Source organism: Myotis myotis, unplaced genomic scaffold, assembly GCF_014108235.1.
Source record: "Myotis myotis isolate mMyoMyo1 unplaced genomic scaffold, mMyoMyo1.p scaffold_m19_p_6, whole genome shotgun sequence".
NCBI lineage: Eukaryota > Metazoa > Chordata > Mammalia > Chiroptera > Vespertilionidae > Myotis > Myotis myotis.
This window is the reverse complement of record NW_023416368.1, coordinates 2283891-2306652: the sequence shown is the minus strand read 5'-3', so window position 1 is coordinate 2306652 and position 22762 is coordinate 2283891. Positions and strand designations below refer to the sequence as shown.

Below are 22762 nucleotides of genomic sequence, written 5' to 3'. Positions count from 1 at the left end.
TGGTGCAAAGCCCGGTTCCTGACCTGCACGGAAGGCCCCGGAGCTGCCCGAGCCCCAGGTCCAGAGACAAGAAGTCCCTTCCCTGCCCGCTGGACCGGCGTGGCTCCGTGGTTGAGTGTTGACCTAGGAACCAGGAGGTCACGGTTCGATTCCTGGTCAGGGCACATGTCTGGGTTGCCGGCTCGATCCCCAGTGGGGGGCATGCAGGAGGCAGCCGATCCATGATTCTCTCTCATCATGGATGTTTCTGTCTCCCCCTCCCTCTCCCTGCCTCTCTGACATCAATAAAAATATATTAAAAAAAAAGAAGTCCCTCCCCCCCCAGGGCAGAGGTGCACCCCCTCTGCCTGTGCCCCCAGCACCACAGGGAGTAACACACAGAGAACCTCCCCCAGGAGGGGCCAGGACCGAGGTGCTGAGCGGGCGGGGTGGGGGTGGGGTCGGTGCGGCTGGATCAGGGAGGAAACTGCCGCCGGCAGGAGGCCACAGAGGTGGCGGCTGCCCAGCCCCCGCTGAGGGTGATCCCCACCGCTGCGCCCCCCCAGCCAGGCTTCCGGGACCAGGTCCCCCAGCCCGTGTGGCCTTGGGCTCCACCGCTCAGGACGCCAGGCCAGGGGCGCGGTGGGGAAGGCCACGGCCACGCCGGAGCGCCTGGGGTGGGGGTGGGGGGGCAGGAGCCGGAGCAGGACGCTCTCAGGCCGCTCAGCTGGGGATGCGCGGGGGAGGGGAGCCCCAGGGCCGGTGCTGTCCCGGAAGCCCTGCTCCCCTTCCTTACTCTGCTCCCAACCTTCCGTGCTCCTGCCCATCCCGGACCCCAAACCACCTTCCAGTACCTCCCCGCCCACCCACCCCAGCCTCCCCTGCACCAGCCACACCCCATTTGCACAGGCTTCACCCCCCTATGAGGCGACTCTCCCCAGCCTTTACCCACAGTTAGTTCCCTCGACCTGCCTATCAACACACCCCTCTATCCCCCACGCGTCTGTGAAGCCACAGCCCCTCCTGGGAGGCGGGGGTAGGGAGGGCCCCGGGCACCCACTGGGGATCAGGCATCACTGAGGGAGGCTCCTGACACCCCAGGGGGACCAGGCCTAGGAAGGGGGAGGCACTTGCGCAGTGGAGGGAGGGCTGGGTAAGGGAGAGGGGCTGGGGGAATGGGGTGCTGGAGGGGGTGTGGGGGGCAGAATGACATTGTCTCAAGGCCTGCCTCCCTCTGTACTGACCCCAGACGGAGGCGGGAAGGGGGATCCGATTTTACACGCGCCCCAGTTCCCAGGGCACCCACACAACAGCGCACGCCCCCTGCTCTGAAAATACACCCATTTCAGGGCGAGAAAAGCGGCGCCAGAGAGCGTAGGGACGGCCGAGGCTTCCGGCCGGGCTGGGGCGGGCAGAGCCTGACGGGACGCGGTGGGGACCCCAGGCAGCGCCCCTCCTAGGACAGGTGGGCGCCGAGGCGGCCACCCCGGGCTCACCTGGCTCCCTCGCGGCCTCTCCTGTGGAGTCGGAGGCGCCCTCAGTCGCTGCGAAGGAGCCTTTGTGCTCTATTTACGAGAGGAGTTGTGAGCAATTAGCAGGGTAACCAGGGAAAATGTTTGGCTCCGTGGGTGGGAATTGGAGCCATCTGTTCCCGAGTGCCGGGAAAACAGTGGAGCAGTCGCAGCGCCGCCCCCCCCCCCCCCCCCCCCGCCCGCAGAGCTACGCGCTGCCTGGCACCCAGGCTGTGTGTCCCCGGGCAGGGCGCTCACCCTCTCTGGGCCTCAGTGTCCGCATCTGTGAAGCCCGGGAGCCGGCCAGTGGCAGTGACCCCAGACCCGCCTCCTTCTCCTGCTCCCCCGCCCCCGCCTCCAGCCCCTCCCACGCATGTCCACAGGGGCGGGGACAAGACAGCACCTGCCTTTGGGGTTGGGGGTTTTATTTACCAGTGGACACCCTTGTTTAGAAGCTGCACATGGCGCTCTAAGATGGTCATTCACCCGCCCAGAAACTTATGACCAAGAACAGGGAGCCAGCGAGACCTACCCCCCAGACCCTCGCCAAGCACTCGCCCGTCCTGGGGCTGCTGGGGTGCTTCAGAGACAGAGGGGGCGGTGAGACAGAGGGAGAGATCAGGGAGGGAGAGCGAGATGGAGATGGAGATAGACTTGGAGATAGACAGAGATTGAGGGAGGGAGAGAGAGATGGAGATGATGGAGGGAGGGAGGTGATGGAGATGATGGAGGGAGGGAGGGAGAGTCAGAGAGGACCCCGCCCCAGCCTTCCGCTCTGACAGAACCTGTCTGTGTAGCAGTCTGTTTGCTTGAGTTGTAACCTTGAGTATTTAGACGTGTGGCCTGTGGGCCTCTGGCCATGTGACCCTTGCCCAGCCCTGCAAATTGTGGGCCCAGCCCTGCAAATTGTGGGCCCAGCCTGACCCCACATTCTAAACTCCGTACCTTGGTCCATGAGGTTTCGTCTGCCCCCCGGGAAGCCTTCCTGGGCTGCACGGTCGCCACCGATGCCGGTCGTGGTCATAACCGCTGTGGCGGGAGCCCGTGGAGTGGGGTCCCGGCCAAGGCTGCTGGGCTGCTCCGTCCTCCAGGGGCCAGCGGCTCAGAGGCCTGACGCTGGCCGGCCGGCTCCTCCTCCCCCGTGAGGAGCTCATCTTGGTGGAATCCTCCTAATCCTTTCGGAGGATTGAAGACGCGCAGTGCACACCCCTTAATGCGGCTAAGGATTTCATAGGCGTCGGGTTCTGCAGCAGAAAGCCCACGGCTGTGCCGTCTGGCCAAGGGCACGCCGTGAGGTCTGTGGCCCCTGAGATGCTGTGTGCTCAGGGAGGACGGTGGGGGCCACAGCCCGCAGCCCGTGCTGGTCTGGAAAGTCCCTCTCCCCATCCTCCCTGGGGGTGGGGAGGCCAGTCCTGGGCCAGGACCTCGGCATGCGCGTTTGGGGGACACAGCTCAACCCTGCTGTGTGGTCACTCCGTTCGTGGCACCGGTGACAGGAAGTTCACACGTGACAGTGCAGGGCTCGCTCTGCTGGCGGCGGTGGCCACAGAGGCCCGCCAGGCTCGGGGGGGACGGGGACTCCGCCTCGATGGGCAGAAGGTCCAGGAATTTGCAGATGCCCTTTGACCCCAAGGAGGGGTGGATGGGTTGGGACAGAATACCGACTTCTGCGCATGGGCCACAAAGTTTCAATCGCACTGTACGTGCACATCCGCACGTGGTATTTTGTGGAAGAGCCACACTCAAGGGGCCAAAGAGCTGCATGTGGCTCGCGAGCTGCAGTTTGCCACCACTGGGTTGGGAGAAAAGGTTGGTGGTGAGATGGAGAAGCAGGAGAAGAGAGGTTATTAAAGAAAAGAAATGGCAGAATGCAGGGCTCAGTGAACACAATGGCGCTGCCCTGTGGGGTGCACTGCCCTGCGGGGTGCACTGCCCTGCGGGGTGCACTGCCCTGCGGGAGGCACTGCCCTGCGGGGTGCGCTGCCCTGCGGGAGGCGTGCAACCCAATGAGTGGGGCTCAGTGAGGATTCCGGGAAAGAACACCCAGGAGGGCAAAGGGCTCGGAACCTCTGTCCGTGTCAAGTGTCACCCTCCCCCCCTCACCCTATGTCTCAGGAACACAGCTCACCTGGTTTTTAAAATCTTGCTCTCAGCAGAGTTCAACGTCCCCCCGGGAATGTGTGGGTTATGCCCCCCAGATCGAATTTTCCCCTTTTAGCCAAAGGCTGTGAGGGGTCTGATGGCTCCCAATCCAGCCCCATCTCAGTTTTCTTGGGCTTTTAGGGGAAGTTTAATAATTGATAGTGTGGTTGCCTCCCACGCCCTGGGGGGGGGGGGCGCTTAGTGAGCTGAGGAAGGACAGGGAGCCGTGCCGGAGGCATTTCTGGCACTGTGGGCACCTGGCGCCTCCTCCTGGGCCATGAGATGGGGTGTTGAGGGGCCAGAGTGGTGGCCGCTAGGATTCTCCCATAGAATCATCAACTAGGGACATGCGTACCACAAAGCTGCAAGGTGTTGGAACTCCCTCTGGGCGCGGACCTGTCTTCGCCTCACAGACCAGGCCCCACCCCCCAGCTCCTGGCTCACAGCTACCACCTCATCTCCCAGAGGACCTGGTCCTCTCTGCCCCAGTGTGAAAACTCCCAGGGAAGAATTCTGATTGGCCCAGCTTGGGTCACATGGTTGCCAAGGGTGGGGGGTGGAGCTTTCCCCAGAAGGAAGTGCTGGCATTCACAGTGATGGGGGTCGCACTGTAGCATCTAGAATATTCTTCAGCGGGAGGAGAGGGACCGGAGTTTAGGGAAAAAAGATTCTAGAAGTTAAGTGGGAAGCAGGCCCTGTAGCCTATTCTGGTCTCTTTGGTCCTTGTTGGGATGGATTCCATGACAACCAGATGAGCGCTTCAAGCCGGGTGTGATTTGGAGAAGCAGCAAGGTTTATATTTGTATCACAGAGTCCTCCCCACGATTTCGTCCTCCAGCTGTGGTTGGTGCGGAAGGGTGCTGGTTGGGGGCCGTGGTGCCTCCAGGGTGGGGGGCACTCTGCCAGGGCACTGGCACTGACCAGGGGCCGCCTGGATCCTGTCCTGTGACTTCATTTCTGCTGGTGCCGCCTCCGCCGCTCCCACTCCCGCCCTCCTCTCGGCTGCAGCCACGTGTCCTGTGCCTCAAGGACATCTGCAAGCTCTGCAGCCACAGCGCCCTCCGCCGCTCAGCCTGGTTCCACTGAAGGAGCTATCGTCAGCGTGCGAGGCCACGCAGTGACACTCACACAGGGACACGCAGAATCCGAGTGCGTGCGCGAGACACACCCAGATGCCAACACACACACAGGCACACACACATGCAGAGTCACACACACAAACACACGGAGACATGCCCACACACACACTTGTCAGTGGTGGGCGGGGACAGTAGCCTGGTCTCGGATTTGCCACAAAGACAGGGCTTGTCCAGTCTCGATGCTGGAGCCGACCGTGAGGTCACAGAGGAGTCATGGGCCCCGCGGGTCCTTGGCTCGCTGGTGGGAGGAGCCGCTGCTCATGAGCTGGCTTTGCTGGCTGCACCCGAGTCTCGGGGAACCTGCCCTGGTGGGTGGTCCCTGCAGCGTGTGTCGCCGGCACCCCAGCAGGGCACCCACGCTGAGCTCTGGCAGCGCCGCGCTCCAGGCCAGGGCCTCAGAAATGTCCACATTGCCTGGATTCCTGCCAAAGGGCTCGGCCAGGGAGACGGGGGAGGAGCGAGCGGCCTGGCCCCGAGATAACAGCTTCTGCACGTCCACTAGATGCGCACACGTCCCCGACCGGTTCATTCGTTTCCCAACTTTTCGTTTATTTTTATTTCCTCCCTCAACCTTTCATTTTGACAAATGTCGATTTTACAAGAACAGAACAAACACCCAATAAACCTTCCACCTAGATTTATCTTTCTTTTCTTTTTTAAATGTGTTTTTATTGATTTCAGAGAGAAGAAGGGAGAGGGAGAGAGGGATAGAAACATCAATGATGGAGAGAATCATGGATCAGCTGCCTCCTGCAGGCCCCACACTGGGGATCGAACCTACAACCTGGCACATGCCCTGACCAGGAATTGAACTGTGACCTCCTGGTTCATAGGTCGATGTTCTTTAAAAATATGAGCGTAGAAGCCCAGCCTGTGTGGCTCAGTGGTTGAGCGTCAATCTATGAACCAGGAGGTCACCGTTGGGTTCCCGGTCAGGACACATGCCCGGGTTGTGGGCCGTATCCTCAATAGGGGGTATACAGGAGGCAGCCAGCCAATGATGATTCATCAATGTTTCCCTCTCTCTCTCCCTCTCCCTTCCTCTAAAATCAATTAAAAACATTAGAAATGAAAACACGAGCGTCTGGAAGACGTCCGGCGTCGCAGGGGCTGGGGAAGGCGTGGCTCCACGGGACTGTTGCTGCGGCAACACAGGAGTAACGTGGAGAAACTCGCGCCAGGTGTGGCCCTGCGTTGGGGTGGGAGGGGCCGGTGGGGACACAGGGCCCGCCCATGTCTGCAGTAAGGAAGGTGTCGGCCCAGGTGGGAGACGCAGTCATTGCCAGGGTCCCTGGGACATGACTGTCCACAGCAAAGCCGCCGACCTGGCGAGAAGGGAGCGGGAGCGGCTGGGGCGGGAGCTGAGCTGCAGGCGGCAGTAGGGATTCCTGAGAAGCCGGAGGAGAGTGTCCTCAGCTCTCGTAGTAAACACAGCTGCACCTGCTAATTCCACCCACCCAGTCACTCGGGCCGCACGGGTGGCTCACAGGTGCCGTCTGTGCTGGAGACCGAGGCCTGCGGAGGCCTCACACTGCTGGCCGCCCCGCAGAGGAGCCCCGAGGGCTGGCGATGAGCGGACGCGTCCCTAAAGCCATCATTAGCCCCGACGTTACAAAGGCAGCCGTCCACCTGCGGGACACTAACTGGGTGACAAAGCGCCCACTGGAAGCACCACAGGCAGCGAGGAGCTCAAAACCAGCAGGTTAGTGTGACGGGTCCGCATCCCCCACGGTCCTGGCCACCTCCCGACGGGAGAGGCGTGAGGAGGGTCCCCTGGGGAGCCCAGCGTGGCACAGGCCTCCTCCCTCTCAGCGCTGCGGCCCCTCCATCCAGAGGTCACGCCCTCCACACTCCTCCTCTTCCAGGTCCCAGCTAGTGACACGCCAGCACCCCTGGCATTTCCTCCCGGGAGGCCACGCGATGACCAAGGACAGGCCCGGGAAAGCGGGGACCCACAGCCCAGCCTTCGTGTAAACAGGGCGCCAGAGCTGCCCAGAGCTGCCCTCTAAAGCCTGCTTATCTCACTGATGGGCTGGCTCTCCGGGTCGGAGTTGATAACGTGTACTTCGTCCTGTCTGTCAAGTTCCTGATCCCTCGCGATTGGCCCGCACAGTGGCCTGGCCCCCCACAGGCGAGCTTGGTGTGTGCGGACCAGCCAAGTCCCACCTCGTGGACTTGGGCTGAGCCCTCCGTGTCCCGGCTCTGGGAGACCGGGAACCAACTAGATGGGCCAGGGCCTCCTCCAGGGACCCGGTGGCCCCACCACACTGCTGTCCTAGGACTCAGGACCTGCTTGCTAACCCACCAAGAACACAGGAGGGAGCCCCATGTGCTTGTCACAAAGCAGGGCCCATGCTCGGGCACGGACAGATGTGTGGTCTCGTCCTTCCCTGAAGAATTCAACACGCATCACTGTCTCCTCACACGGGCCGGTGGCCCTGAGGCGCACGGGAGCCACGAGAGGGTGGGTCTGAGGGCTCAGGAAGGGATGGGGCTCCCACAGCTCCGACCCCACCCTCCCGTCAGTCAGCACCTGCTCGCCCGCCTGCCTCGTCGGTGGAGCATCACACACGTGTCTCAGCCTGGGATGTGGAGGAACACACCCTCCCACCTCGAGGGAAACTGACAAAGCAGTGCATGCACAGAGGGTGCTTCCAGAAGCCGCCACGCCCCCCACAGGCCGGCCCCGCCCACCACCTCCAGGGCCACTCACCTGTGTCCGCCCTGTCCCTTTAGGTCAGACATCTTACACGCTCTCAGGCGAGGCCAGGAATTCCAGGAGAAAGAAGTGCACAATCTACTTCACAAAGCACTAGACTCAGTTCTGGATGAAACCTTTATGAGTTCCGTCAGCTGCAGGGCTCGGATTTCTCTGCCACGGTATCCTAGCAGAATTGTAGGTGATTAAATGATGGTGCGCACTGACGCGTAATGAGGGTGCAGTGAATCAATGAAAAGAAACAAAACGAAATGCAACACAGGCTTCATCTTTTATTTTTAAAAATATGTTTATATTGATTTTTTCTAGAGAAACATTGATCGGCCGCCTCCTGCACGCCCCCTACTGGGGATGGAGCCCACACCCGGGCATGTGCCCTGATCGGGAACAGAACCAGCAACTGCATGGGATGACGCCCAACCACTGGGCAACCCGGCCAGGACAGTTTAATCTCTCAACGTGGTTATGAGATGCAGCAGCACGGGTCTGTAGTCCGAGCTGGTTTGGAATGTAAGCAGGGCGCACTCACCCTCGGCTCAGACGCTCACGCCCACCCACACACACGACACGCCCACCACGAAGGAAATGCAGTGAAATGACAGCTGGGTGAAGAACCAGCAGAGGGGAAAGGATCAAAACAGGCCCCTTCAATTCTGAGCTTTAAAAAGATTAACTTTTTCCAGCCCTAACCGGTTTGGCTCAGTGAATAGAGCGTTGGCCTGCGGACTCAAGGGTCCCAGGTTTGATTCTTGGTTGTGGGCACATCCCCAGTAGGGAGTGTGCAGGAGGCAGCTGATCGATATTTCGCTCTCATCGATGTTTCTAACTCTATCCTTCTCCCTTCCTCTCTGTAAAAAATCAATAAAATATATTTTTAAAAAAATAAAAAGATTAACTTCTTCCAAATTAAAGGCTTTCCTGGTCAGATACCAGGGAAGGAAGGATCGGAAGGGCTGGCCACGCCTCAAATTCCACTTTCTCTTTGTGCTTTGCAAAATCCACAGGATGAAAAGGGACAACACGGGCCAAGAACCACCACCTGGGTACGAGCTAAAGCTACCTCCCTGAGCTCCGTCTGCGTGGCGACCGGCTGCCGTCACATCTTAGTAAGACGCTCACGAGGAGGCTCCCTATCAAACCTCCTCCAGACCACACCGTCCCGAGGGCCCAGGTCCTCACAGCCGCGTGCAGCGCCCACTGCGCCTGCACCCTCGCCCGCCCCCTGCACCTGAGGGCTAAGCACACTGTAGAGACGCATTTGGACCTTGAGCTGTGCTGGCATCACACCCACGTTTTACACAGGACCCGCCATTCCCCACGTGCAAAGGCAGGGTCTCACGTCAGGGCTCCCGTCCGCCGCCATCCCCGCCGGGGGACACGGGAGCACGCTTCCCATCACCGACGTCCCATGTGTCTTGCTGTGACCTGAGCACGTCTAGTCTTTTCTGTCTGTGCCCACTGCCGGCCGCGGGGAAGGCCAGGTCCTCTCTCTCCCTGCTCCTCAGACGAACCTGTGAGCAGGCGGAGCGTGGAGACCCGAAGCTCCTGGGCCCTCTGGACGGCGCAGGTGAGCCGAGGAGGAGGGAGTGAGGTGCTGTCCGGGCCGATCTGCTCTGGAATGAGGTGCAGATCCCACACCCGCCGGCCACAGCAGGCAGTGCCGTGTGCAGCTTGGCAAGTCTCCCCCACCCCCACCAGAGCTGTCGCTGGTCTTAGAACCAGGTGCAGGAGAGGCGGGACCAAGGGCCGCACACACCTTGGCTGGGAATACTTGTCAGCATCTCACTTTCCCACGGTCTGCACGCAAGAACCTGCCTGAATAAAGACAACTGGTTCCGACCCCTAAGACCAGCTTCTGCTCCCGTGATCACTGGTGCATTCCCCTCACAGGGACCCCGTGAGGTGGGCCACGCCTATCGTCCCGTCCAGGAGCCGAGGCGCCAGGTGACTGCGCTGGCCATGCCGCCAGCACACGCAGTCGCACCGGGAGTGACGCAGGGGCAGCTGGTCTTGGTCCCTTGCTGAGAGGTGCGGTTTGCTCCCAGCCCACAGGTTCCTCTGAGGAAGTTTCTGGGGTGGTTCCCTCCCTCCCGCCAGGTCATCTGTTTTGCGATCTGGACAACAAGACGTAATGAAATGATAAAACTTGTGTGGTCTGGAGCTCAGAGTCGGCACCGGCTGCGGGTCCTCAGGCAGCTGCCACGCCTCACGGCCTCGGGCCTGCGGGGTGCGAGCACCGGGGACGAGCTCGTGGCCATGAGCTGGGAAAGGAAAAGCAGCGAAGCCCACCGCCAGGTGCGTCGGCTGACCATACAGAGCCTCAGTTCTCCCTCCCCGGCCCCGGGCACAGCACACGGTGGGCCCCACACGCGCCCGGGGCCAGCCTGCGGGGCCCAGCGGGGAGGCAGGGTGAGCCTCGTTTCCTAACTGCCCATTGGAAGTTGAGGAAACGGGAGGCAGAAACGGAGGAGCAGTCCCACGTCTCCTGACTTCCAATCCCAAAGGGAGACGGGGACCCAGGGGCCTCTGACCACGAGAACCAGCGCCTGCACACCGTCTCCCCATCGCCCTCGCCCGGGGCAAACGTGCCTCCAGGTCGGGGAGCGTGAGCCACGTCCCACGCCGACACCAAAGACCCTGCCCGGGACGCGGCAGCTGGTCCGGCCTGCTCCCATGGAGCCGGGTCCTCTGGAGGAAAGGCGAGCGCAGGCCACCATGAGTCACCTCTGCCCACGGGGCGCGGTGTGTTGCTGCCGTCACCGTGTCCAGAGTCTCAGCTCACTGGAGGCTCCTCTCAATTCCAGGCCTCGACCTTAGGGCCGCCCTGCACACGCGGCCCACAGCCCGCGGCCCACAGCCCACGGCCCACCCTGAAGCCGGGCACTAAGTCAGCAGCCGGTTCAACCACGTCCCCTCTTCCCTCTTACGACCAAGATACGAACACGACCTGAAACGCACGCTGACCCCTCGGGCCAGAACCTGGCGCAGGGAAAGCGAGGTGCAGCCGGGGCGTCTGCTTTTCCACCTGTGCCTTCAGCTGCCACGTCCCAAGAACCCAGGGTGTTTCCACGCCACCAACGCCACTCAATTCCCTAGAACCTCGCCCCTCGCGTCTTGGTCTGGAACAGAGTCCGAGGTCCCTGAGGTTCAATTCTGTAAAACAGAAGGGGAGCTCGGCGGAGCCTGGACCTCTGCCCACCTCAGGCTGCACAACTCCGAAAGCTTGAAATAAAAGGCACACATGCCCGCGCAGGAGGTGCTCGCAGCCAACTCCTCGGTGCCCCTCCGTCTCCACTCCCGACACAGGCGAGGGGCCCCGGAGGGACGGAGGGACAACTCGGACTGTGACACTAGGCCTGTGCTACACGGACGCAGGAATCCTGACAATGAGAGAGAGAACAACACACACAGGCGTCAGCAGGCGGTTGCCGCGCAGACCGGACGGACCGCTTAGTGACGGGGAGACGCGCCCCCTCCCTGGGGGAGGAAAGGGCGTGAGCACAGAAAGGACCTCTGCCTACACCACAGGGGAAACAAGAGGGGAAACAGAACCCCGCATGGAAGAAATCCCAGGAGAGTCCAATTTGGAAAAAATTTAATTAACAAAATAAAGAGGAGGACATGGTCCAGGAGGGGCTTGGGAGGACCCTCCACCCGCCCGGGCCCGGGCCCGGTCGAGCAGAACCAGCTGGACTAGCAGGCCTGCTCCGCACTGCGCGCCCCGTGCGCACAGCCGAGAAACCACACGGCCGCTGGTAGCCAGTGGCTCCTGGCTGCCCTGTGCTGGCTTGGCACATGAATGCATGCAAACAAAGCAAGGTTTCAAGGGCTTTACCAGTTAATTTTGGCAAAAAGAGAAAACAAACAAAAAGCTAGAATTCATAGCAGATTAAAAGCCACTGAAGTGAAAACCATGTATTTCTCAGTCGGGAAAGAGACTACAACTACAACCTTTTCCTCTTTTTAAGTCTCTGCCATCCTCTCCCCCAACTCAGGTCAAAGTTCGTAGCAGCATAACACAAAGTCCTCTGTCAGCCAGTGTTCTCTGCTGTGGGGTCAGAGTTCACAGCTCAAGTTCAGTCCGTCCGCAGAATCATGGGAGGGTGCTCACTGTCCTCCTCCAGCCGCAGGGCGCTGGCTTCCTCCTCCAGGCACGCGCCGCCCACGGCGCCCAGCTCGTCCGCGTAGGCTGCAAAGAGAGCGCGGTCACCAGAGCGGGACAGGGCCCTCGGGCGGCCGCACAGACTGCCTTTTACTCCCCCTTGTGACTAAAGAGCTCTCTCAGCCACAGGCGGCCCAGGAGGCGGCATTCATTCCTGCAGAGCACGGCTTCCCAGGGGACAGGCTGTGCTTTCCTCGGGGGCGGGGCACGGAGTGCGCCTCGAACTAACGTGGGTGCGCAACACGAGCGCCAGACACTCAGCGCTCCTGCGAAGAGGGGCACGAGCAGAACGGCGGGCAGGCTGGTGTTTGGGGGAAGGTAGCTCACAGCAGCTGGACAGCCACGGCCAGACCGCCCCCGTCTGCCGGGACGCTGACTGACAGCTCCTGCCACAGCGTGCCTCCTCCCGGGCCCGGGGCCAAGAGGGCCCTCCGCTTGAGGAAGGTCAGACGGGCACAGGGCAAGGTCCCAGCACAGACGCTGGAGAGGCAGCAAGCTGGGGCACAAGTCGCGTCCACCCCAAGTGGCCTGAGGCAGGATGATTTTCTTCAGAAGAAAATCAATTCTGCCTCCGGGGCCTGGATAGCCAGGTGACACCCGCTGCCCGGCCTGAGGGCGTCACTCCCCTGCCCTACACAAGGGGGTGGCCCCTGGGAAGGAAGCAGAGCTCGGGCACCGGGAGGCCCGGCCTCATTACCTTCCAGTCTGTCACTCAGCCTTACCCAGTCTCGTGGGAGATGCAGGCGCGTGGGTGCCTTTGGCTACAGCGGTGCCGTAGGGCTGAGTTACCAAGGGGCAGTCGTGAGAGGCCGAGTCTAAGATCTCATTGGTTGTCTCCATGCTGCCATCCAACCTGGTGGAAGTGGAGAAGAACACACAGTGAGGGCCTGGGGCTGGCGGGCCAGACGCGAAGCGACAGAGGTGAAGGCCACTCGCCAGGACACGCACGTGCGCTCCAACACTGCGGGGACGGGTGTGTTCACTCGGACTTTACATGGAAAGTCTGACAAAAAGACTTATGCCTACGGGACCAGCTACTTCATGTGCAGACTGGTGGCCATCAACAGGAGTCGCTATCAACAATAGTCCCCCTTGCACCCAATCATCAGCACTGCCGTGCTTCTAGGTGACAAACAGCAGCAAAAGCAAAAGACCATAATGCACTGCTTCCCCAGGAACCAACACCAACTCCTCTTTTCAAAGAGAAAACCCATCTCACGGTGAGACAGCAGGCCCTCAAACTGCGCCCTGGCTGTGCGGACGGGACAAGCTGTGACACCCCTTTCTTGTGAATGTGAAATTCTCTGTAGCCGGTCCCGAGGGGGGGGGGGGGGGAAGCCCCGCCCCCAGGAAGGGCAGGTGCAGTGCTGACCACTTCCTGCCAAGAGCTGCCAAGAGCTGCAGTCCCTGGCAGACGGGGTGGGAGAGCGGACATCTGTGCCACACCAGGGACTGTCTGGGAAGGTGGAGCTCCTGAACGGCCTGGGCCAGTCTCTCCAGGAAACACACACTCGCAGGGCCCACGGCAGCCTGGGCGGGAGAGAGAGCCGAGGAGGGGGTGGGAGAGAGCCGAGGGGGCGGGAGAGAGAGCCGAGGGGGTGGTGGGAGAGAGAGCAGGGGGGGGGGGGGGAGGGGCTTGGGCGAGAGAGGCCGACTTACTTGTGCTGCTTCATGAGGGTGCACTCGCCACCCTCCTGGGGGTCCAGGTTGTACATGTACAAGTACCCGTCGGACGCTCCCACCAGCAGTCGGGGGATCTTCTGAATTCTGGTGGAAGGAAAAGCAGTCACATCCTAGGACCACAGCTTCCGTGGTTACTACACTAGCAGCCTCGCCTTTGGCAAGGCCAGGGGAGCCCTCTGCCCCCGCAAAGTGAGCACAAATGTCGCTGAGTGAGTGACACACTACGTGTTTGCAGGACCAAGACCGCACCCTCTGTGCTACTTGCAGCCCCAGCATCGAAGCCGAGGGCGTCCTCAGCGGGAAAAAGCGCCGGCGCCCCAGGGAGAGCAGGTGGCGGCATCGGTCTCCCGGCTCCCTGACTACGAAGGGCAGGCGGTTTCATGAGACTTCTTCAACTAGGCCAGGCGGGTAGGAAGGATGAACATAACGTCTATAACATCCACAGTCACAGCGAGGCCATGGCGGAGCGCTCCCAGCCACGCCAGCGAGCTTCCCAGAGGGCTCGATGCTGGCGCTCCCAGCCCTGACTTATCGCCACAAGTGCCCAGACACAGAGGCAGCCTCTGCAGGGAGGAGCTGCAGGAGCCCTCGTGTTTGATGACCACGATGCCCTTTGCGGGTCCCCGCGGCACGCAAACCTCGGCTCCATGACAGGCCGAAGTCTGTGACTGTGCTCAGGCTGGAAGGATCGTAAGGGGACCACCAGGCGCCGCAGGCCAAGGGGAGGCGGCTCGCCTGTACTCACGTGGTCAGGGAGCAGATGTTCTTGTGGCCGCAGAAGGGCAGGCGGACTGTGGCGAAGGCCCTGCCCTGGTTGAACATCTCTGTGACCTGGGCGGGCAGGTAGCTGGTGGAGTTCAGGAGCATCTTCCCGAAGTAGCCGGTCCAGGTGGAGGGCTCCTCCTGCGGCCTGGAGGGCGTCAGCAGAAACGTGACTCCCGGAGATGACCACGTCCCACCCACAGAGACAAGGATCAGCCCGAAACCTCAAGAGAAATCCCCCTCCTTCAAGGAAAAGGGGCAGAAACCACAGCCTCTGAACAGCCTGCCCTCCCGCGTGGCTGCGTAGATTACGGAAATGATTTGCAGCAAACAGGAGACGTGCAGGCCCCACTCCCAGCACCCCTGGGTCTAACAGTCTCGGAAACCTCTGAGCACCACTTTCAAGTGGCTCCTTCCCCACAGCCCGTTTTGCCGCTGCTCACCTTGCGCGCACCTGCAGGTTACTCAAGTGCTCCCTGGGGAGGAGCGTGCCCTGAGCAAGCCTGGCCGGGGGGTGGGGTGGGGGGGGGGGGGAGGCTCACATGTTAGGAACAAGCAGCAGCGCTCTGTTCGCCGCACATGCCCATTGCAGTGACACACGACTCACATCACCTGCTTTAGAAACGCACCCACTGCGGGCAGCCTGGCGACGGCGCTCCCGGCACTGGGCAGTGCGCCCAGACGCGCTTCTGTGCTCAGGGGCGTGCCGAGGCAGACGTCTGCAATGACCACGGCAGTCCCCGCGCCCTGCCGCCAGCCTCACGCACAGCACCTCCCGCACTAGACCACCTCACGGGGACAGATCCCTCCCTGCCGCGTGCGGACGCGGGGACACTGATCCAGAGCCCGGCAGGAGGCAGGAGGCAGGAGGCAGGAGGCAGGACGAGCCTGGGCTCCTGGGCTCACCCATCAGTGTGAGCTGGACAAAGTTCTCTGTTGGTTTTCAAACCATCGAATGTTTGCAACTCACTTTTCCTTCACAGTCTCGAGTTTGAAGATGTGCACTGTCTCTGTGTTGCTGGAGGCGGAGAGGAACATGCCATCCATGCTGAAGGCCAGCGAGCAGATGCTCACACACCTGTGGGCGGGGTAGGGTTAGCTGTCACCCAGGCCACTGGCCACCAGCAACCTCCCAAGGGGCCTGTAACCATCGCCGCAGGGGAGGACAGTTCCCTGACAGCCGCGTGGCTGCTGGAGCGCTCTCCTTCCTCCAGTCACCTTCTCAAACATTTTGAGAGAAAGATGTTGGGAACGTGACAGCAAGTGACAGTAATTCTGTCCTATGTTCTTAAACAGCCAATTTTCTTTCATTTAAATTACAGCAATTCTTAACATGCAGAGGGTAAACTGGCCCCTCTGATGATGTTTAACAGAGTAAAACTTTCAACATTCAACACACTAACTCCCTATAGTACATCGTAAACTCACTGTAAAAACCCCAAAGCCAGCAAATAGCCTGCATTTCCTCCCAGCCCCGGGAGCACGCGTGGCCCGTCCACAGAAAGGTCCCTAGTCACTCGGTGCAGACCGAGGAGCGCCCCGCGCCCAGCCCCATGGCACGCGCTGGAGCACAGCGGGGCGGCCCTGCCTGCCTGTCCCAGCAAGGTGTGTGCAGCCCTGCCGCTCCCAGTGAGGGGGCGCTAGGACAGATGTGGGAGTCGCTACAGACATGGTGTGGGGGGCGAGGGTGCTTCTGCCGGAAGCTTGGCCTGAGGGACACCTGATGCAGACTCCAAGGGGCACCAGCATGACAGCCAGGCACCGGGGACAGCACAGGCCAGGTCCCCATGGAGACAAGGGTTGCTCTTCTGAGGAGCTCAACGTGGTCTGGCTGGGACCGGGAGCAACAGGAAGGGAAATAAAACAGCTGGAACGAAGGGCCAGAGGCTGGGTCCAGCTGAGGATGCAGGAGTTTGGGGTTAGTCCTACAGGCAAAGGGAGGCTGTGACGGGGTCCAAATGGGGGTGCTCTGCCTACGTTCTCACACCCAAAGAAGAGCCAGGGCTGAGTCTGAGGAAGGACTGATGGGGCCGACAGCAGAACCACAGGGAGCGTGAGGTCAGAGGGCGGGAGGACGGACAGGACACAGAGGAGGAGACGCCAGTGGGGGCAGCCCCGGGAAAGCCGGCATGCCTGAGCCTAACAGGTGCATGGAATGAGGGGAAGGAGTCCCTTTGGCTGGACACTGGGTGGAGGGACAGTGGCAGCATTTACCGAGAGGGCGTGGGAGCAGGCGGGGGGCGGGAGAAGCACGGGGCCCGCAGGAAAGCAGCCTGGGCCACACGCACATGGGCAGGCAGGCAGGGGCGCGTTTAGGAGGACGTGGCTGTGGCGAGGAGAGCTTTCCTGGCAGTGCTGAGACGCAGGGGAAACGGAGCAGGAGAGCAAAGGCAGGTGCAGAGCGGGGAAGGGAAGCAAGGGAAGGGGAGACACTAGGGGAGCGGGGCTGGACGCCTGGCTGTGGAGAGAGGACGTAAGCTGACTACGCATCTGTGGGAACTGCCCCAGGGAGGGAGGGATGCCAGCACGAGGTTGGGGGCCATGGGGGACAGGGACAAGGGTGGAAAGGACGCGGCGACAGGTTCTGCAGGACTTTCTCAGGACGGGGAGGCGGGCTCTACCAGAGCCTGACTGGGCTGGTGCCAGCCCCAGAGGTCAAGTACTGCTGAGCCAGGTTACCCGGCCACAAGCGGGGCCCCGGGATCTGGCTTTGGAGCCTGGATCCCCATCTCTCCCGCGAGTCCTGAGGCAGAGGACCCAGGGGTGACCGGGACAGCCCCTCCTCCGAGGCAGGGAGGCGTGCTAGGCTCGGCCCTGCAAGCTCTGTAGTGCACGCCAGCGGGAGGGAGCTCCGTGCTGGGAGACGCGGTGTGCTTGTTTCAAAGGCAGAGCCGCAGCCACCAGCTGGCGGGGGAGGGAGGGGAAGGGCCGGCTCCAGTTCTCAGGGCAGAGAGTAAGGACGGAGTCTGTGAACCAGGTCAGAGTCCGCAGCCGCCCGCAGAGCAGGTGGAGGGCACGCACCGCCCGGCTCTGCCGGTCCTTCCGCGCCCCTATCTGGCCATCGCTCTGCGTCCGGCTGGCCTTACATCACGTCCCTTTACCCCCAGACCGTCCGGTCGGCTGAACACGCCTGCCGTTCACCTTGTGCCCAGTGGCCACGTTTCCACCTGCTGGTCACAGAGAACACAAACACTGAACCCAAAGAGAACTGAGTCAATGCTGGAGGCTTATGTGCTTTACCTCTTAACTCCTCTCCGGAACTCAAAGAGTTTCTGTCCCTCTGGAATGGAAAACACCCTAATCACGGTCCCCTGCGAAAAAGAGGGAAAAAAAGGCTTTTAGCCGAGAAAAGATGGACTTTCTTTATTTATTTGTCAGACTATAAATGAAACAGAACAGTTCTCCATGACAGCGCACTGTGGACTCCCTCCTGGCCAGCCCCCCACAGCTGCCCGAGTCCCTCCTGGCCAGCCCCCCACAGCTGCCCGAGTCCCTCCTGGCCAGCCCCCCACAGCTGCCCGAGTCCCTCCTGGCCAGCCCCCCACAGCTGCCCGAGCCCCTCCTGGCCAGCCCCCCACAGCTGCCCGAGCCCCTCCTGGCCAGCCTGCAGCAGGCCCTCTGCACAACCACCTCCTGCTTCCTGCCACAAGCTCCCCAGATCGCTCAGCCCCGTTCACCACTTCACTCAGCACTTACTCTAATCATTAACAGCCTTGAAGTCAAACATGGAACACACCAGTTCTACTTTATCCTACATCACTGGAAGCTTAAACCATTCAAACTAAGCGCCTGAGGCGTGGACCCCGCATTGGGAAGCGACTCCTAAGATGGGTGAGTCTGACACGCTTGGTCAGGCCGTCACCCCCCTGCGGCCCTTCTTGCCACTTGGAGCCACTGACCAAGGGAACTGCCGGCCTAAAAGGATTTGTTACCTGCACATCGGCAAGACCTGCATCAAGGGAACCCCTGCTGAGACGAAAGGAAACAGGCTGGCGGTGAGCCACAGCCCCTCCTCTGGGACATGAGACACTGAGAGGGTGTCCGTTCCCTGCGACCCCTCCCCCTCCTGAAGCAGTCACAGGCTCCGTGGGCAGACAGGACTGAGCACCGGGGACCGAGAGACCTGCCTCGGAAGTGACCCCGAGGGGTGCGGTCACCACCAGGCGGTGAGGAGCTCAGTGAGCCTGCGCCGCAGGAGCCAGACGACAGGCCCAGCGCGGCCCGGCCCTCAGGGAGCAGGTGCAGGGAGTGATGCCCTGTAAGACGGCGAGTCTCTGGTGGGGGAGGACCCCACCAAGGCTGCAGATCTCGGGAAGCAGGGGTGTGGGCACGCATGCAAACACCGGGCAGAGGCTGTGTCTCTGCAACCTAAGCGTTCGGGTTCCTTACAGACGTGCGTTTCTATTTCATGCCACACCGGTGTGCAACCCTGACCGACGACACGCTGCTGGACGGCAGTTCTGAGGCAGGAGTAAGCCCGCACCCAGGGCGGCCCCAGCGGGCCGAGAACGCGTTGGTGGTCTGATCCCTCAACCCAGAAGGTTCTGTGTAAAAGCAAGTCAAGAGCCTCTCTTTCTAGCCCAGAAAAAACTGTTCTGTTTTTACTGGCTCCCGAAGGCCTAGTCAGAACCATAAGAGAGGTGGGTTAGCCAAGGCTCATGGCCATGCTGCGCTCCCGAGGGAGCGGAAAGGGACCGGTGACACGGCGAGCCCTGCAGCGTCTAGACCGCAGGCGGGCGTGGAGTCAAACCCTTGCTTCCGCCAGCGGCCGACCCTGGGAAAGTGCCTGCCCGCGCGGAGCTCTCCACACGAAGGGAAACGTGCCCCTGGAGGAGGGTCAAACGAGGTAACGACACGAAGGGTCTAGGAGACTCAGGACAGTGACCCAGGAACAGCGGCACTGGCATCGTCGCTGCAGAAACGGGGCCCGAGAGTCAAGAATGCAGAGCCCAGGGGAGCGGGAGCGGCTGCCTGGGTGGCACTCGCTGGCTGGTTCAGAGGAGCCAGTGGCTTCGAGGGGAGGGGACTGGAGGGGACACCCAGGCTGAACCCAGGCACAGGCGGCTGAGGGGCAGGTCCCCGTGCTCAGAGGAGGGAGCAGCCAGGAGCACAAACGAGACCCTGAGAGAAGAGAGGGGAGAAGAGGAAGAGAACAGCAAAGGAAACCACGTACGTAGCCCTTGAGTGAGGACGAGAGGACGGGACCCCCCAGTGTCACGGAGGCTGAGAAGGCCACACAGTCGGGCCTGCCGAGGCCTCTTCTCCGAGCGCGGACAGGGCCAGGCCCTTTAACCCGGAGTCTCCTCACCGACTCTCTCAATAACCAGAGCTGCACACGAACGACTCCCAGGCGGGACTTCAATACACTCCTATCTACAGAGTAGCTGTAAGTGAACACGGTGCAGCTCTTAAAGGCGCCGTAACTCAGAGAAGCGCAGTAGGGCGCAGAGAGGGAAAGGAGGCTAAACGAGACACACACTGTGACCACCACTTTAAGAGAAAAAGAGGGCAAGGCGAACACGGAATGCGCTCAGACCCCCTCAGACTGTCTCCACTTTCACTCTCGCCCCCCAAGTCCTCAGCACCACAGCCTGTCCCGGGCCATGTCGGGGTGCAGTGGTGAGGGCGTCCATGCAGGGCGCTCGGTCTCCCGTCCCAAACGTGCCCAGCTCCCCTGCGGGAGAGCCGCTCCCAGCAGCACACCCAGAGCCCGCAGTGGGCCCTGCCGGGTGGGTGTCGCCGGCGCTCCTCTGAGCGCCCGTGTGGTCACGGGGCCGGGGGCCAGGACGGGTTTCCCACGGACCCGGCAGCCTTACCTTCTCGGAAGCAGTGGCGAGCTTGGTTCCACTGGCGTCGAAGGCCAGCGCGGCCAAAGGACTGTCGTGAGCGGGAATCATGTTGGCAGCTCGCTGGTGGGAGAACCAAAGGTGACTACTAAGCCCACCTGGTTTCCGGGGTGGGGGCCCAGGGAAGTGCCCGGAGTGACAGGTTCCTCTAGCCCACCCCGGGGCAGCTGACGGGGACCAGCACAGCTCTGCTGGGGGCCAGCGGCGGGCACTGCATCGCCGAGCCAAGGATGCCAGGACGCCAGGGCCCACAGCACTCGAGGGACCAGCATTTCCAAGAGCCTCAGGGAACCTCACCAGGTTAATGGTGTCGAAGACCTGCACCTCTCCAATGGTGGCGCTGCCGGGGTAGGCCAGGTAGCAGTTGTCATTGTTGATGGACAGCGCGCACAGGCCTGAGGACACAGGGAGCAGGGCAGTCAGGCCTGAGGGCTCCTTTGTGGTCATGAGACATACAGCGCATTCACTTAACCCAGGGCCGAGAGGGAGGGCTCTGAGCAGCCACAGCGCCCTGCTGGGTTAGGGCCACCCCCCCTTCCCCCCTCCCCCACCCGTGACAGCAGGGCTGTCAGCAGATTGAAGGCCTCTGGTGGGAAGTGATTAGTGACCTCAAAATTGGAAGCTGACCAAACCATTGACCGATGCGGTCACAAGACCAGTGCCAGGAGGAAGGGAGCCTGGCTTAAGGTCGATCCACTTCAATCTGCCTCCAGCTGTGGGCTCTGCAGAGGAGAGAGCTCCCCCCCCCGTCCCCCCCCATCTTTAACAGGACACCCCGAGCAGCCCCGCCCTCCTCGGGGCGCTCACCCGCCGGGTTCGGGGGCGTCTCCCGGATGGTGTGCAGCACCTTCATGTCCCGAATGTTGTGGATGTACAGAGACTCCTCCAGGCACACGATGAGCCTCTAGAGGAGAGACAGGGAGGCGAGCGTGGAGAGAGCCGCCACGCTGCACGCATGCGCCCAGCCGCTCAGGGGGCTCTTGGATCAAGACGCTTGGCGTTCCTCCCCTAGCACCCCTCGGCCTGCACACTCCAGAGGGCGCTGCATTACCGTAGGGCGTGCAGAGCCCGTGCCTGCCTCGTCTCTACTGCCGCTGCACTAGGACGCCTCACTATGCACTGACTCCATGTCACAGAAACTGGGCGATACGGTAAGAAAAGTGATTTGTATTATGGTTTGTTGTGTTTGTCTCTCATCCCTCACCCCTCTGCCCCTCGTGAAAACCAAATCGAGCGCCTTGGATGGGTTTGGTAATTAAACACCTGCTGTTGAACGAGGCGCGGCAAGATGAAGGTGAAAGCCGAAGGATTTCCTGAAAGTATGAAACTCCCCCTGCACCCAGGCTGTTCTGCAGGTGTCCATGTTCTTGCTGCGCTTCAAGATGGAAGTCCCTGGAGGGTGCATCAGGGAAGACAACTTGGCCCGCACGCACTCAGCACCTGCTGCCATGGGACACCACGTGTGTTTTAAGCTTTAAAAAGGCGGTAGGGGAGGCCGGGGGAAGGTCAACGGGGAAAAAAAGGAGACATATGTACTACTATTTGTAATAAACAATAAAATTAAATAAAAAATAAAAAGGTTCAACATGTGATGCCTTATCCTCTCCTATTTTAACCAACTTTTTCAGCCAACAGACCAATCCCTAGTTTCAGCCAGGTCAGTGGTCACATGGCAGTAGCCGCCAGCAGCGCCCCGCACGGTCCACGCGCCCTCAGCCCAGGGCACTCCGCTGTGAACGGGGCCGGTGCTGCATTTGTGAGCACAGGCCACGGGAGCCCGGGAAAGGGACTCAAGTGCCAGCCACCAGGCCCACACGCTGGGCCAGACTCTCTTGTTTTGGGGAAGATATAAAAAGCAATAAATTATATCACTTTTTGGGGTTAATCTTTACCTGAGGATGTTTTTCCCATTGCTTTTTCAGAGAGTGGGAAGGAGGGAGTGAGGGGGAGAGAGAAAGAGAAACATCGATGTGAGAGAGACATCTCAGTGGGTTGGCTGCAACCCAGGTATGTGCCCTTGACCTGGAATCACACCCACCTCCCTCTGGTGCATGGGCCAACGCTCTAACCACTGAACAGCTGGCCAAGGCAGTAGCGTACATCATCTTAAATCAAAGGTTAAATTAACAGTTTAAAAAAGGAGAAAGAAGATGCCAACAGGTTTTTTGAAGTAACACGTGTGAAAGTAAAAGAAGCTAAATAAACTATGACTCAACTCCAAGGATGGCTGCATGGACATCTGGTCAGTCCTCACGTAACCCTGCCCACAGCCCCTGGCGCCTGCACGACGTGGGAGAAAGCCAGTGCCCAGGATGACCGACAGGGACAGCGCTGAGCTCCCACAGACCCTCATCGAGGCGCAAGGAGAGGACGCCACGTGGGGCCTCTGCACAGACACGGTGCCCGGAAGGATGAGCAGACCGGCGGCAGAGAGCGAGGGCCTTCATCAGGGAGGGACCCGAGAACACAGCGCCGTGTGGAGGCGGGTGGGGGGGGTGAGCGGGGCTCGGGCCAGAAACGCTGGCTCAGGACCGTGTTTGTCCTGGAGGCGCCGGAGGCCTCCGGGGGCAGCGGCGGCCGCAGCCCCACTGCACAGAGACACGGGCAGAGCGAGGTCTGACGCCCAGAGGCTGGTGCTCACCTGCCTGTTCAGCTTCACGGCCAGGATGGTGTTGGAGTAGCTGTAGTTGCAGATCTCCGTTCCCTTCTTAAAGTGGCAAACTTTCAGCTTCCGAGGAGCTTTGAGGCTGACGATGGCCACCAAGCTGCTCGAGAACAATCTTTCCACGATGCACACGTCTTCAGTGTCAGCTGTAAGC

General features: G+C 61.1%; 1 protein-coding gene across 4 annotated transcripts in view; it reads right to left on the bottom strand.

The window, feature by feature from the left end:
* Positions 1-11068: 11068 nt before the first annotated feature.
* WIPI2 (WD repeat domain, phosphoinositide interacting 2) overlaps positions 11069-22762 on the bottom strand; it is a 28900-nt gene continuing 17206 nt past the window's right edge. For 2 of the 4 annotated variants that reach the window (XM_036312530.1, XM_036312531.1), the window contains 10 exons: positions 22585-22754; positions 20751-20847; positions 20241-20338; positions 19914-20006; positions 17338-17408; positions 15068-15175; positions 14081-14245; positions 13312-13419; positions 12375-12505; positions 11069-11679 (listed from right to left, as the gene is read on the bottom strand). In XM_036312530.1, the coding sequence (XP_036168423.1) occupies positions 11567-11679; positions 12375-12505; positions 13312-13419; positions 14081-14245; positions 15068-15175; positions 17338-17408; positions 19914-20006; positions 20241-20338; positions 20751-20847; positions 22585-22754 (1154 nt within the window). In that variant the 3' untranslated portion in view covers positions 11069-11566. Of the gene's footprint in view, positions 11680-12374; positions 12506-13311; positions 13420-14080; positions 14246-15067; positions 15176-17337; positions 17409-19913; positions 20007-20240; positions 20339-20750; positions 20848-20994; positions 21083-21206; positions 21387-22584; positions 22755-22762 lie in introns of all 4 variants that reach the window. The other 2 variants (XM_036312532.1, XM_036312533.1) reach the window with 2 other exon arrangements.